This window comes from Cavia porcellus, unplaced genomic scaffold, assembly GCF_034190915.1.
Source record: "Cavia porcellus strain 051 isolate PalLab524CR breed Dunkin Hartley unplaced genomic scaffold, mCavPor4.1 scaffold_4, whole genome shotgun sequence".
In the NCBI taxonomy this organism is placed as follows: domain Eukaryota; kingdom Metazoa; phylum Chordata; class Mammalia; order Rodentia; family Caviidae; genus Cavia; species Cavia porcellus.
Window position 1 is genome coordinate 61,422,199 of NW_026947487.1, and position 12,127 is coordinate 61,434,325.

At 41.9% G+C, this 12,127-nt stretch overlaps 1 protein-coding gene across 1 annotated transcript; it reads left to right on the forward strand.

Moving 5' to 3' along the window:
- The first annotated feature begins 252 nt into the window (after positions 1–252).
- On the forward strand, positions 253–11,585 carry LOC134475545 (uncharacterized). The gene is made up of 5 exons (XM_063246669.1): positions 253–376; positions 3,715–3,914; positions 7,486–7,749; positions 8,650–8,844; positions 11,431–11,585. The coding sequence occupies exons 2-5, from the start codon at positions 3,893–3,895 to the stop codon at positions 11,583–11,585; spliced, it is 636 nt and encodes a 211-aa protein (XP_063102739.1). The 5' UTR covers positions 253–376; positions 3,715–3,892.
- Positions 11,586–12,127: the final 542 nt, after the last annotated feature.

The following is a 12,127-nucleotide window of genomic DNA, read 5'->3' on the forward strand; positions in this document are numbered from 1 at the left end:
GAAAATATTTTTATACTTTAACAGCTTTGAAGAATCATGGTGGAATGTGGCTGATTATTCAAAAAGGAATGAAGATAACCATGAGCAATACCTGTATTCTCAGACAGGTAAGAACCTTGTCAGGATTCTTCTGGCAGTATCGTGTCTGTTCTTGAAACTCTGTCTCTTGCCTTATTGTAAGGAGACCTAGAAGTCTTCAGGGATTCCTGGCTGGTGGTGCAAAAGCACCAGTGCACTCATGTTTTTCAGATGGTGCCAGCAGCAGAGATGCTCGAAAAGAGGAGCTTTTCCAGCACTTTTATCAAGCACTTCAGAAAGCTTGGGATCGAGAAGGGCCTTCAGACTGCATTGTTGTTTCCATCGACAAAGAACAGAGGTAGCTTTATTTCTTTCTACTTTGTCAAATGTGGTTGTGTACATACCAGGTAGTTAAGGATCCAGCACTGAGCACACACAAGTCACTGGGAGTTGGCGGCTTCTGAGATCCTCTATCAGAACAGTACTTCAGAGACAGCAAGAAGAATGCCACTGGGGTGACCAACTTGGAAAGAGGGTGACATTGCCAAAGATAATTTCATAGCCAGCTTTTCTGCATCGCTTGAGGTTTTGTTGTTTACAATGAGTGTATCAGTTTTATAATCAGAAACAACTAAAACTATTGTGAGGGGAGTAAGACGTGAGTACGTCTTACCAGTCTGGGTTCTGGGGATTCTTTCTGAACATAGTTGATGAAACCTTATCCCCTGGGACACTGGACCTCTAATATGGTGTGCCACAAGGTTGGTGTCATTGACCTTCCAGAGAAGGGTTCCTCTTACGAGACTTCTTAACTATTTCTTGAATTCCTCTGGGCTTTTTTCTTCTGTCTGGGTTGCTCTCTCTCTCCCATCCACCTGCTTTACTCACGTGGGCCACTTATGTCTAGGTGGATCCTGGTCTTCTGACTGTCTTCTCTGGTTCTGTCCTGTAGACTGTGCCTGGCTCATCCTTGAGCCCGCATGGTACCCTGATCTCACACATCCTTAATTGACACTTGTTAGGCTGTGTTGGATTGTGGGTTTGCCTCTCTCTCCTGTCTTTAGGACAGACAGCGACTTCATGTGTGATGCTAACTATAGCTCTGGGTTAAGTCAAGTTTCATAACACTTGGCAGGGCCTGGTAGGGAGATAGCGTTTGGTGGAATGCTGCACCGTTTCCTCAGGCTAGGTATTCGCCGAGCAGTACTGAGGACCAGACAGGATGAGAACTGACAGTCTCAGCACAAGGAGACCAGGCATGCACAAAGCCTAACTCTGCATTGAAGGTAGCACTGGACCTTTTCACTTTTCATATTATAAAAATCTGCAGTCCTACAATGACTTGGAAATTTTACTCATTGATATTCCCTTTACAGAAGTTGGCTTCAGTTTCAGATACCATCTTTTCTTTATGAGATTTCAAAAGCAAAATTATAGCTCCATCTCATTTGGAAGGTATTTGGGTTGCATCTTGGGAGACGGTATATGAGAAAAAATGAGGTCAGTCACAGCACGGGAGGGTAGGAGAGGACAGTACCTTTTACAATGGAAAATGATGGAATTTCCCTGGAATAATTGAAAGGCAACCAGACATGCCCTGGATTAATTTGATCATGGAGTAATTTAAACTGATTTAGAACCCAAAGGCAGTAAGGACTCAGCATGCATTTGTTTCTTCAGCGTTTAGCAACTTTGCTACAATACTCTGCATCAGCCAGGGTCACCGCATTAATCTTTGGATAGATTAGCGTTCTCAAAACTCGTAGTGAGTCTCACATCTGACTTTTAGCGTCTTGTGCTTCCTTTAGAACTATGACCGACTCCAGCTGCCACTGGACTTACACAACCCTGATACTCTTGCCATCTTCCCATCTTCAGAGCCAGGCCGACTGGTGTTCATTTGAGGGCAGTCTTTTGTAGTGGAGAGGACTGGAGCCTGCGTTTCTTCTCCCCCTCCATCTGGAGTGGCATGTGGAAACTACGCCTCAGATGTTGCCCAGCCCCTGCCTGGTGTCCCACAGTCTGGCAGTTGTCCACGGATCAGACACTAGAGTAGATGCAGCTCAGAAACTCCTCTGCCACTGTGCAGCCAGCAGCTGCCAGGGAACCCACGATTTAGGGCCTGCTGTTTGCACTGTTGTCACTTTGATGTTGGGAAGATTTGTAGTGATAAATTAGTTGGCTAATTCATTCCTTTATATACCCAAACAGTAATTAATTTTTACATCATGTCATCCAATGTAAATCATTTTTGTAATTTTGAATCAAAGCTGTCACTCAGTAAATATGAACCATGTCTTTGTTTTCCTTGAATTTATTTTCTGTAATCTCCCATACTTTCCTAAATTGCCAAGGATACATTTTTCCTGTCATCTTATTAAGTTTTTAATTCACAAAACATATGTTTAATGTGCACTTAAGTGTGTAAACCTCCATGCTAGGCACAGAAATGAACATAAGGGTAATTAAGTAACAATTCCTATTCATAGGACATGCAGTTTAAAAAGGTAGAACGAATGTAAATAACAAGTAAATGATGTGCTAAGAGTTTTCCTGATAGAGCAGAAGGTCCATATGAGGAAGAGTGGATCACTATAGTTCAGGGTGCAAGGAGGTGAGGTGAGGTTTCAGGAATGTCATCTGAGTTGACCTTCTGAGGTGAGGACTGGTAAGTGATAGCAAGCAGAGTGGCAGGGCCGGCACAGGTGGAAGAAATGTGTGGGAGAGTTGATTGTCCAGGGCCCGTAGGAGTTACATTTGGCAAGAGAATGGGATATTTGAAGCTCAGCAGGTTACAGAACCTATTAAGATAAGTTAAGTCCTATCTCACCAGGACTATGAATGCTAAGGTAAGGAGCTTAAGATGCTGAGCAGTTATTGTGGCATTTTTGAAAATAACACTTCTAATAAGATAATTCAGAGACTGAGGTACAGGATGGATTGTCATTGAGGAAAGAAATTGAGGGCAGAGAATGTGGTAGGGGTTTGCAGATTTCAAAGCGAGTGTATTGGGCAAGACCAGCAGCATCAATCTGATGGAAAGGCCTGGGACACAATCCCTGAGACTTGAGAGTGAGGATGAATAACACAAAAGGATTTTGGTTTTGATCCAAGGTTAGTTACAGGCTGGTTGATGTTGGCTAACTTTAGTGTCACCGATTCACTCTGTAGCAAGGCGTAATCAAGTAGTGTTGCCATATCTTCTGAATGTAAGTGTCTCATCTGTTCTTTAAACCAGTCTGACATTTTCTGGTGTGGTCTTTCAACTGAAATGAGTTCATCAAATAGCACTTGTGTGTTTCTATCTCGAGAAAGGACATTCATGATGCTCACCCATTACACTGGGCTAAACAAAAACACATCCCTGCTTTCTTTATACAATTAAATGCATAGTCACCATATGAAGAATTACATTTTTACAACATACGGTTTCTTTTTGTCAGAGTTGCTGCTAGTGCCCTTAACTGAATCCATTAGACAGATAGCATAGCTAAATGTTTAAATGTGTTTTAAGAGTAAAAATAAGTTGTGGGATATGCATGGTTTGAAAAATACATATATAGTAGCTTATCTAAATGCAGTAAGAGTATACTATCTTACCCTGCCAATTGGTCTATAAAATATCTATGTATCAACAGCTTGGTGTCATGGAAGTTTTTCCTTTTGTTGATTGCCTCTTTCATGTGTGTTTTTAAGGGAATATGCAACAGCAATAGGTCATCGCTTGCGGGATTGTGGTCTCGTGGTGGAAACAATTCACCTTGCCTCTGATCTGATCCTCACTCGCACACTGCAGGAAGTTAAAGATGATGGTTTCCCCTTTTGTATTCTCGTTGAAGAGTCTAACGTAAAACATACTTCTTGCACCGTAATCATGCTTCATGAGTCAATCAAAAGTAAGTGTGGCTTGATCTAGAGCTGTCACTGAATACATATTCTATTTTAACTATATAATCTTTTTTTTATTTGAATGTTGGCACAGTTTGAAGGTTCGTGTATGTCAGTAGCTAAACCAAATCTAGTTGAGGGGGAAAAAGACTTGAATAAGTATCATGAAGTACTCTTGTGGTGTATTATTAATAGTTGAAACCTCACTGTCATTGCTTATTAAGAATCCAAAGCAGGGACTGGTAGTACCATCAGACAGCACACCTGCTATGGAGGCTCCTCGTCACTTGTACCGATAGACAATCATGAGTCTGTGATGAGAGTTGAGACAGTTGCAACAGCCTGCAGTTGGGTTAACTTTTTTCTGATTGTCTTTTCTTGTATTTTGCAAATGTGTTTTTAACATATCAGGGCTCCTGGGTTATAAAAAAGACCCAGCATTTGGGAGGCTGAGACAAGAGGATCACTTGAGTATGTGAATTCAACAGTGAGAGCCTGTCCCCATCCCCCCAAAACCCAAGAGATACCATTCAAAACATTATACACCAATTCTGTTGTTTTCTGTAGAGATTTTCCCCAAATCTCACTGACTTTCATATCCTTGATAGTAAGTTTCAGTGACCCTGTATGTTCATCCTCCCCTAGATACTCTTAGACTCTTTTAGTTATCTATTACAAAATACTTAAGATAATCTCCTTAAAATGAAGAAAGGTTTCTTTTGGCTCATGGTGTTAATGGTTTCAGTCCATAGACAGGTGGACCCACTGCTTTTGAGCCTGTGGCACAGTGACATATTATGATGGGAGCAGAGGAATCTGCTCACCTCATGGCAGCTGAGAAGTGAAAGAGAGAGGAGAGGGCCTGGGGTTCCTGCCAAGGCTTCACCTCTTATAAGGGTTCTTCCACCTTCCAATAGAACCATGGCTGGGGCCAAACCCTTAGTGTGTGGATCTTCAGGGGACACTTATTCAAGCCACAGTTAAGTACCATCCCCAAAATTATTTTTACATTTTTCACAATGTCTCATCCATTTCCTTGTCCTTTAATACATAAAAATGAACTCCTTTTCTCTTAGGATCTACCTTCATTTTTTTCCCCCTGCTGGTCAAAGCACTACTTCCATTCTTGTCTTGACCCCAGCCCCTGAGCTGGACAACAGAGACAAGGAGTGGCAACCATTCCAGCCCCAGGCATTTACAACTGGATTCCCCTCCCCACCAAGCAGAGGGAGGGCGGCTGCATGGACCTCCACATTTGTATCTAAACTCACTCCTGTCATACCAGTGTGAGTTTCCTAGTCCTTTCTTTTTTGCAAAAGCTCCTGGTTCTGCTCTATTCAGTGCAGACCTGTTGAGTGCCTCCTTTACAATAGGTACTGTGGAAGATGTCAGGCCAACCCTGCTTTGTTTCTCTGCCTAGGTAAGCAGCAGGCAGGCAGGCTCCTCTAGTAGGCTCAGGCTTGTCCTTCCCAACAGGGATTGAATGTTCATTGATAGACCAGGAAACCTTTCCCTTGAGCAGAGACCCGTGGAGCGCTAATAGATGGATGTAGTTCATGCCTACAGTTTCTAGAACCCCAGCGAAGTGCATGTAGGATGGTATTGAGGAAATACATGTGTGGTTCATATAACCTGTGATGTAATGTCCAAAATCGGTGAGTGATCACTAGGATCACATTAGACTTGAAAGACGAAAATGATGAGCACTTGCTTCGCTTCATCCTGGGGAAGCCAGAATAAAAGCCAGTCTTATTCTGCCTTTTCATGTCTTTTGCTTCTGTGTGGCTTCCACACCCACCTGGCTAGTACTTTCTCAGTGTTATATACAGGATTGTGAAATTATGTTTTTTCTAGGTGAATAAATACGTAATTTGTAAGTCTAACCACATTTATGTTATACCCAAGTTCTGAAAATATAAAAGAATGCATACTTTGTATAATTACAAATCTCAGTCTCACGGGGTGGGGGAGGTGGGGAACATTTTAATTTGAAACAGTTGTAAAAAAACTAATTATGTCTAGTTACTTCAGTATTTACATTATGCAGTATCACTTAGGAAATCATCACTAAAGTAGGTAGGTTGAATAATTTGTTGACTTCAAAAATACTTTTAAAAAATCAGCTCTATGAAAAAGTGATCATTTTAACATATTTAAGTAAATAATTTTTTTCATTTCCAGAATAGTATTGATAGGAACAGATTTCATTTGTCAACCATGAATTACCTTCTAATTTCATATCCTAAATTTTAAAAATACTTTTTTTCTTCTTAAGCTATATGTATTTTTTAAAATTGTTGTTGGAAACAGAATCTCACTGTGCAGTTCAGGCTGGCACCCTCGGCAGTCCCTCTGCCTCAGCCTCCTGAGTGCTGGGGTTACAGACGTCTGCCACCAACGTCCGGCCAGCTACAAGTATTTTAGCAGAATTAGCCATAGTTGTACTCTGGGCTTATATTCAACAGTTTGCTTCACACCTTGCAGCCTTTATTCAGAGGTATGTAGAGGTGCTTCGGTACCAAGATAAATATTTAAAATAGTCAAACAAGCAAACTTCAGGGCTCAAAGGCAAATACATATTTATATTTTTCCTAAATGTAACCTTAATAAACACAGTTTAAGATTTAGCCAAGTACTATCACTTCCATTGCAGCTTTGTAGCGCTCCTTGGCTTCTAAATTCTTCAGAGCCTAATGATACATGGTAAGACAGGCTGGGGGCTCCCATGTAAGGTTAAATTTTTATTAAGTCTTATTCTCAGCAGATAGACCTGGGAGACATGAGACAGTATCTGTGCGCTGCCTTACCTGCGAAGTCAAGGAAAAGTCACTGTTGGTGTCTAGAATTTATTTTCCGTGTAACATTTTGCCTGGAGCACTCCCGACCTGACCTGAAAAGGCTTTTCACAGGTTTTAAAGGCCAACCTGGAGCTAGAAGTCCTATGCAGAAGGTTCAGTTTACTCTTCACATGGCAGTGACAGAGCCTGAAGTTGTTCCAGCAGTCTGTCCTTCTGCTTCTTGTCAGTGTACTACACATGTGCACACACACACACACTCACACACACACACACAGAAATGAGCGTGAGAAGGCTGTAACGGAGACCAGCAGTTCCTTGCTGCTCCCTTTTCTACTGTGATGCTACCCTAAAGGCTGCCATTCACAGCTCTGCTTGTTTCTTCTATGAATCCCTGATGCTGCCTGATGCTGGAACGAAATAAAACATCTTTGCTTTTGTTTTTGTTTTGTTTTTTGAAATTGCATCCTGTCCTTTAGGCTAAGTTTCTTTAGACATAAGAATTTCCATTGACACATATCCTATTTGTACCCCTGGTGCCGCTTGCTGTAATTTTGAAACAGAAAGTAGTGTTTGACTTTGAAATCTGCCAGCGCATCTGCTAGGGAGGCTCCACATCACTGGGATCGATAGACAATCACATCTGTGATGAGAGCCAAGACAGGTTGCAACAACTTGCAGTTGGATTAATTCTTTTCTGATTGTCTTTTCTTGTCTTTTTGTAAATGTGTTTTTAAAAAATCAGGGCACCTGGGTTATAAAACAGCCTCTTTCTTGTTCCCAGTACATCGTCATATGCCCCTGGAGAATGCACTGGTGCTAGTGACTAAGGAATTTAGGAGATTTTTCGAAAGACGAAGCACCGGAATTTCTCAGAGGGCCATGAATCTGGTGGATGACTTCATGGCCCGTGAGGGCCTCTGCAGCTACTGCCTGCCTTCGTACGTTCGGCACCTTCTCTTCCTGTTAAGTGAGGGAAAGCATTTGTATGGAGAGGAGCTGAGCCTGATCATTGACTACTTGAAGACAAGAAAAGAGCAACTGGAAGGTATTTAGCACTGGCCCTTTCCGTTTTCCATTTTAAAGCCCCAGATAATGCTTTTTCTGCAAATCCATGTGTGAGAGAAAGCTGCATATTTCTCATTTAGCGAGATAATATGCACCTTGAATATGTGTATAATACAAAAGTAACAGACTTGAATGTTTCAGGTAGGAATATACAATATTCATATTTGATTGTTATGGACCAAAGTGCTTCTTCTGAAGCCGAATTTTCTTTTGAATCAGATTTTTATTAAGTATACAGGCCTTAATGAACAGATGTACACATAAGAAATAATTCCAGTTCCCTATCAGTTTGCTTTCCTGGTTCCTGATCAGTTTGTTGTTGTTGCTAACTGAGACATTTATAAGATTCCCCCGCTACCACCTTATTTTTTTTTCCCCAATCCTGGGGATCAAACTCAGAGTCCTGCACATGCTAGTAAAGCTATGCTCTTAGTCCTATAAGATTATTTTTAAGCATATAGTAAGGATGGAAAAACAGTTTCTAATCTTGATTTTAAAGAACTTTTCGGTTACACCTTAGTTCCTTAAAGGAGAGACTTTAGTTTGCTTGTTTTGAGAGAAGTACATAACACAGAGATAATAATCACTTATCTTTTTAAGGAAAAAATAGCTGGCTGAAACACACCTAAGATATATTAAAACTTTAAAAGTTGTTCATCCTATAAAATTAGGATGTTCTGGGGTTTTTTTGGTAAACTTTAAACGTAACAGTTTTATTTATTTTTGGTTAGAGAACCCTGTGAGTGAGTGAAAGGGAAAACATTTTCCCTGAAGAGGTAAAAGCAAAGCTATTTCTTGAACAGCCTGCGATGTCCTTGTGCAGTGTGCGGACACTCAGCTAGTTATTTCAGCTAGTTATTTGTTTTTCTGCCTTCTTCAGGCCAAGAGATACCAGATCCTTCAGCCAACAGAGATCCTGCCTCATTTCAAGGCAGCAGCACTCCCATCACGGACAAGCTGCCCCCACTACTTCCTACTCCAGGCACAGAGTCCTTTGTGGGTGCCCTTCCCTCAGGCCCAGCCACATCCCTCGGGTTAGGGGACAGGCGAGGAGGAAGCCTCCTTCGGCTGCCAGGTCAGTGCTTTCCGCAGCAGCTCTTTTGCTTCACAAGGGCGCCTCTGAGAGAGCCAGTTTCAAACAGTGGTGAAGTGTGTCCTGTCATGGTTTTAATGAATGTTAAAAGAGCTTAGAAGACCAAATAGTATCACCATTTCGGCAGGTGATAGTCCTCCTGAATGAGTCACCCAACTCTCATTCCAGGAAAAAGCTTAGAAGAAGTTTTCTATCAAGGTTCATGGCCATGGTTAGAGCCACTTAATCTGAGATCTCATAATACAGTGGATATTAAGCCTTTTTTTTTTTCTGGGGCGTGACATCCACTTAAAATGAGATTGTATTACTATGAACTTTTTTTGTAGTGACAGAAGCCCAGCTCAAGTGAGCATGAAACAAAGCAAAATCTGGAATCCCAAGAGGTGTCTAACTTCAGACCTAGTCAGGTCCCATTGCTCAGATGGGTTACATCTATCTCTTCTCCCCGAGAGGAACCTCCATGAAGTATAACTATGTGGGGTGCAGACACCCACTCAGACCTCATCATCAGCTCCAGGTCTCATTTACCTATAACTCTGCAGGGCCTGGTGTGTCTGGAGCCTGAGCCTTTCCCTCAAGGGCTGAGTGTTATACCTGAGAGCTGTAGCTGTCTCTGTGCACTCCACTCTGTCAGCATTCCCTCTGTGGTCTCAATCTTCCTGATATGTGTGAGCATCTTTCACTTACCCTTGTCTGCTCTCCTGTTCCAGAAGATGAGTTGCCAGTTAAATCTTGGTAGGAAGGTGGCTTTTCATCTGGACAGTAAATAAAATTTAAATTTAGGCATATCTCTTTTTTTGGAGGGAGAGTGTCAAGTTTTGGTGGTTTATGTTTTACTTTGTTTTTGTGGTGCTAGAGATTGAGCCTAGAGCCTTGCAAATTCTAGGCAGATACTATACCACCAAGCTATGCTTCCAAATCCTTGGCGATGTCTTTGTGCATAAGAGTCAAATATTGCTTTGACCTTTTATGTGAACAGGAATTATTTTAGCCAGAAATCCTTCCTACTAGCACATTTCTACCTTGACAATTACTGTAACTTGAAATAGAAGGAGCATAGCCTCTTCCACTGATAGTTACATATGTGCAAATCACTAATTGTCAAGGTCAGTTTGTAGGGAAGAGCCACAGCCTCCAGGTGAGCACAGAGTGCTAGACAGTATGCTGGGCCCTGGGGCAGGTCTGAGCTCCTCTTCTGGGTGGATGGATGGACGTCAGCTTGGTTTCTTGGTTCACACAGAGACTTGGTGAAGTCACCTGGTCTGTTCCTGTGAGAGGGTCATGAGGGAGGGTTCAGAGCAAAATCTTTCTGCTTTCATTTGCTTCCCATCCTTGCCATTAGTTTAAAATTAAAACTCTTCCAGACCTTCACAGAAGATTAGGTGCTTGCTTTAGGGAACTGGCAGGAGTTGTGAGGAAGTGTCCTGTGCCACAAAGGTGAGCGGGATGCAGGACAGCCTGTCTGTCCAAGAACTCAAGACCACTCTGAACTACACAGTTGAGACCCCATCTAAAAAAAAGAAAGAAAGAAAAGAAAAAAGAACTGGAAATCTAGCTCAGCAGCACAGCACATTCCTGGCAAGTGCAAGGTTGTGAGTTTGATTACTGGTTCCAAAAAAAAGAATGCATTTTCTGCTTGACACGGTAGTGCATACCTCTAATCCCAACATTCTGGGAAGCTGAAGAAGGAGGATCACAAGTTTAAGCTCAGCCTAGGCAGTTTAGCAACTTAGTTATAAACTGCCTTAAAATTAAAAATTAAAAAAAAAATACAGGGGGATGAGCATGCAGCTCCTGAGTTCAATCCCCAGTACCACCAAAAACAAACAAACAAACAAAAACCAAAATAGAATATGTTAAGTATCAAAATAGTGTCAGAAACGACATAGGTGCATGCTTCTCATCCCAGCTACTTGAGAGGAGAGGCAGAAGGATTACAAGTTTAAGGTAAGCCTCGGCACCTTTGTGAGCTCCTGACTCAGAAATAGAAATTCAAAAAGAAAAAAAAGATGTAGCTCAGTGATAGAACACTGGCCAGCATACATGAGGCTCAGAGTTCAATCCCCAACATCAAAAAAAAAAAATCAGCTTCAGAACAAAATGTTTAGAACAAGACTCACTTGTGAGAAGGGAAGAGTGGAAGACCAGGATGTTAGGACAGACTGAGACCAGATCAGGGGTTTGCAAACTTTTTTTAAAGGTTTCAATAGTAAATATTTCAGGTTTTGCAGTCCAGGAAGCAAAATTCAGAGTATAAAATACTTATGCAGCTGTTTAAAATTTAATCATCTAAAAATGGAAAAACCATCCTTAGCTGGAAGGCATCACCCGACAGTAGGCTGATTCAGTCCCTGGTCTCCAGTTAGCTGTGCCTGGACTAGGCCATGGATGAACTGTCTGTGTCTAAGAGTTGGTAGAGGTTTTCAGAGCTCAGGCCGAGCCACATGTGTGTGGCAGTTTTTTCTTTGCTTAGCTTCTTTCCAAAGATTTAAGATCACATTGGGAGAACAGCTAGAATCAGTTCCTCATTTGTCCTCTGGTTTACGTTTTTGTTTTTATTCCTTGCAGGACTGGCTAACCCCAAAGGCCTGTTTCCTCCTCCCCTGCTTCCAGTAGGCCTCTCCAAGAGGTCTGTCTCTTTGGGGCACCCAACTGCCATGGCCGCCAAACGCCCACTACGTGGAGAAAAGCCAGGCCCTTTGTTACCATCACCGGGTGAGTAGCCGGATAAGCTAGGAGAGGCATCCTAGCTGGTGCTGTCCTGTAGAGCTTTCTGCGATGATCTAAATGTTCTGTAATGGCACCGTTCAATACAGTAGCCATAAGCCACATGTGACTGTTGAGCCCATGAGTGTGGCTTTAGTGTACCTGAGGACCAGAAATTTTAATTTCACTTAATTTTAGTTAATTCATATGACCACAGTTGTCTGTGCTGATGGCTACCGTAACAGAAAGCACAACTATTCTATCAAGAATCTGTAACAAGATAGGAAAGTGAGTTATGTTTTTACCAAGTAGAGATCTACTCTTAGTCTTTTCCAGCCTCTAGTCTTCGGAAGCTGAGAAAGTACTTGAGAAAGAAATATTGTCTCTCTTTCCTAAGTGGATATCATTATAAATTGCTGTAAGGTAGAAAGTAACCATAAAGGAGTAACACCAAACCAGTGTTACAGAATTCTTGCCTGTTTCAGTCACTTCAGCTTGAGGCTTGCCGTCCACTGGCTAAAACTTGGGACTAATGGTCATGGCACATCAACACTACTGG

Coding starts and splice junctions, on each gene's coding strand:
- LOC134475545 (XM_063246669.1), top strand. CDS start 3,893: ATGCTTCATGAGTCAATCAAAA. Junction 3,915..7,485: donor GCTTCATGAGTCAATCAAAA/GTAAGTGTGGCT, acceptor TCTTGTTCCCAG/TACATCGTCATATGCCCCTG. Junction 8,845..11,430: donor AAGCCTCCTTCGGCTGCCAG/GTCAGTGCTTTC, acceptor TATTCCTTGCAG/GACTGGCTAACCCCAAAGGC.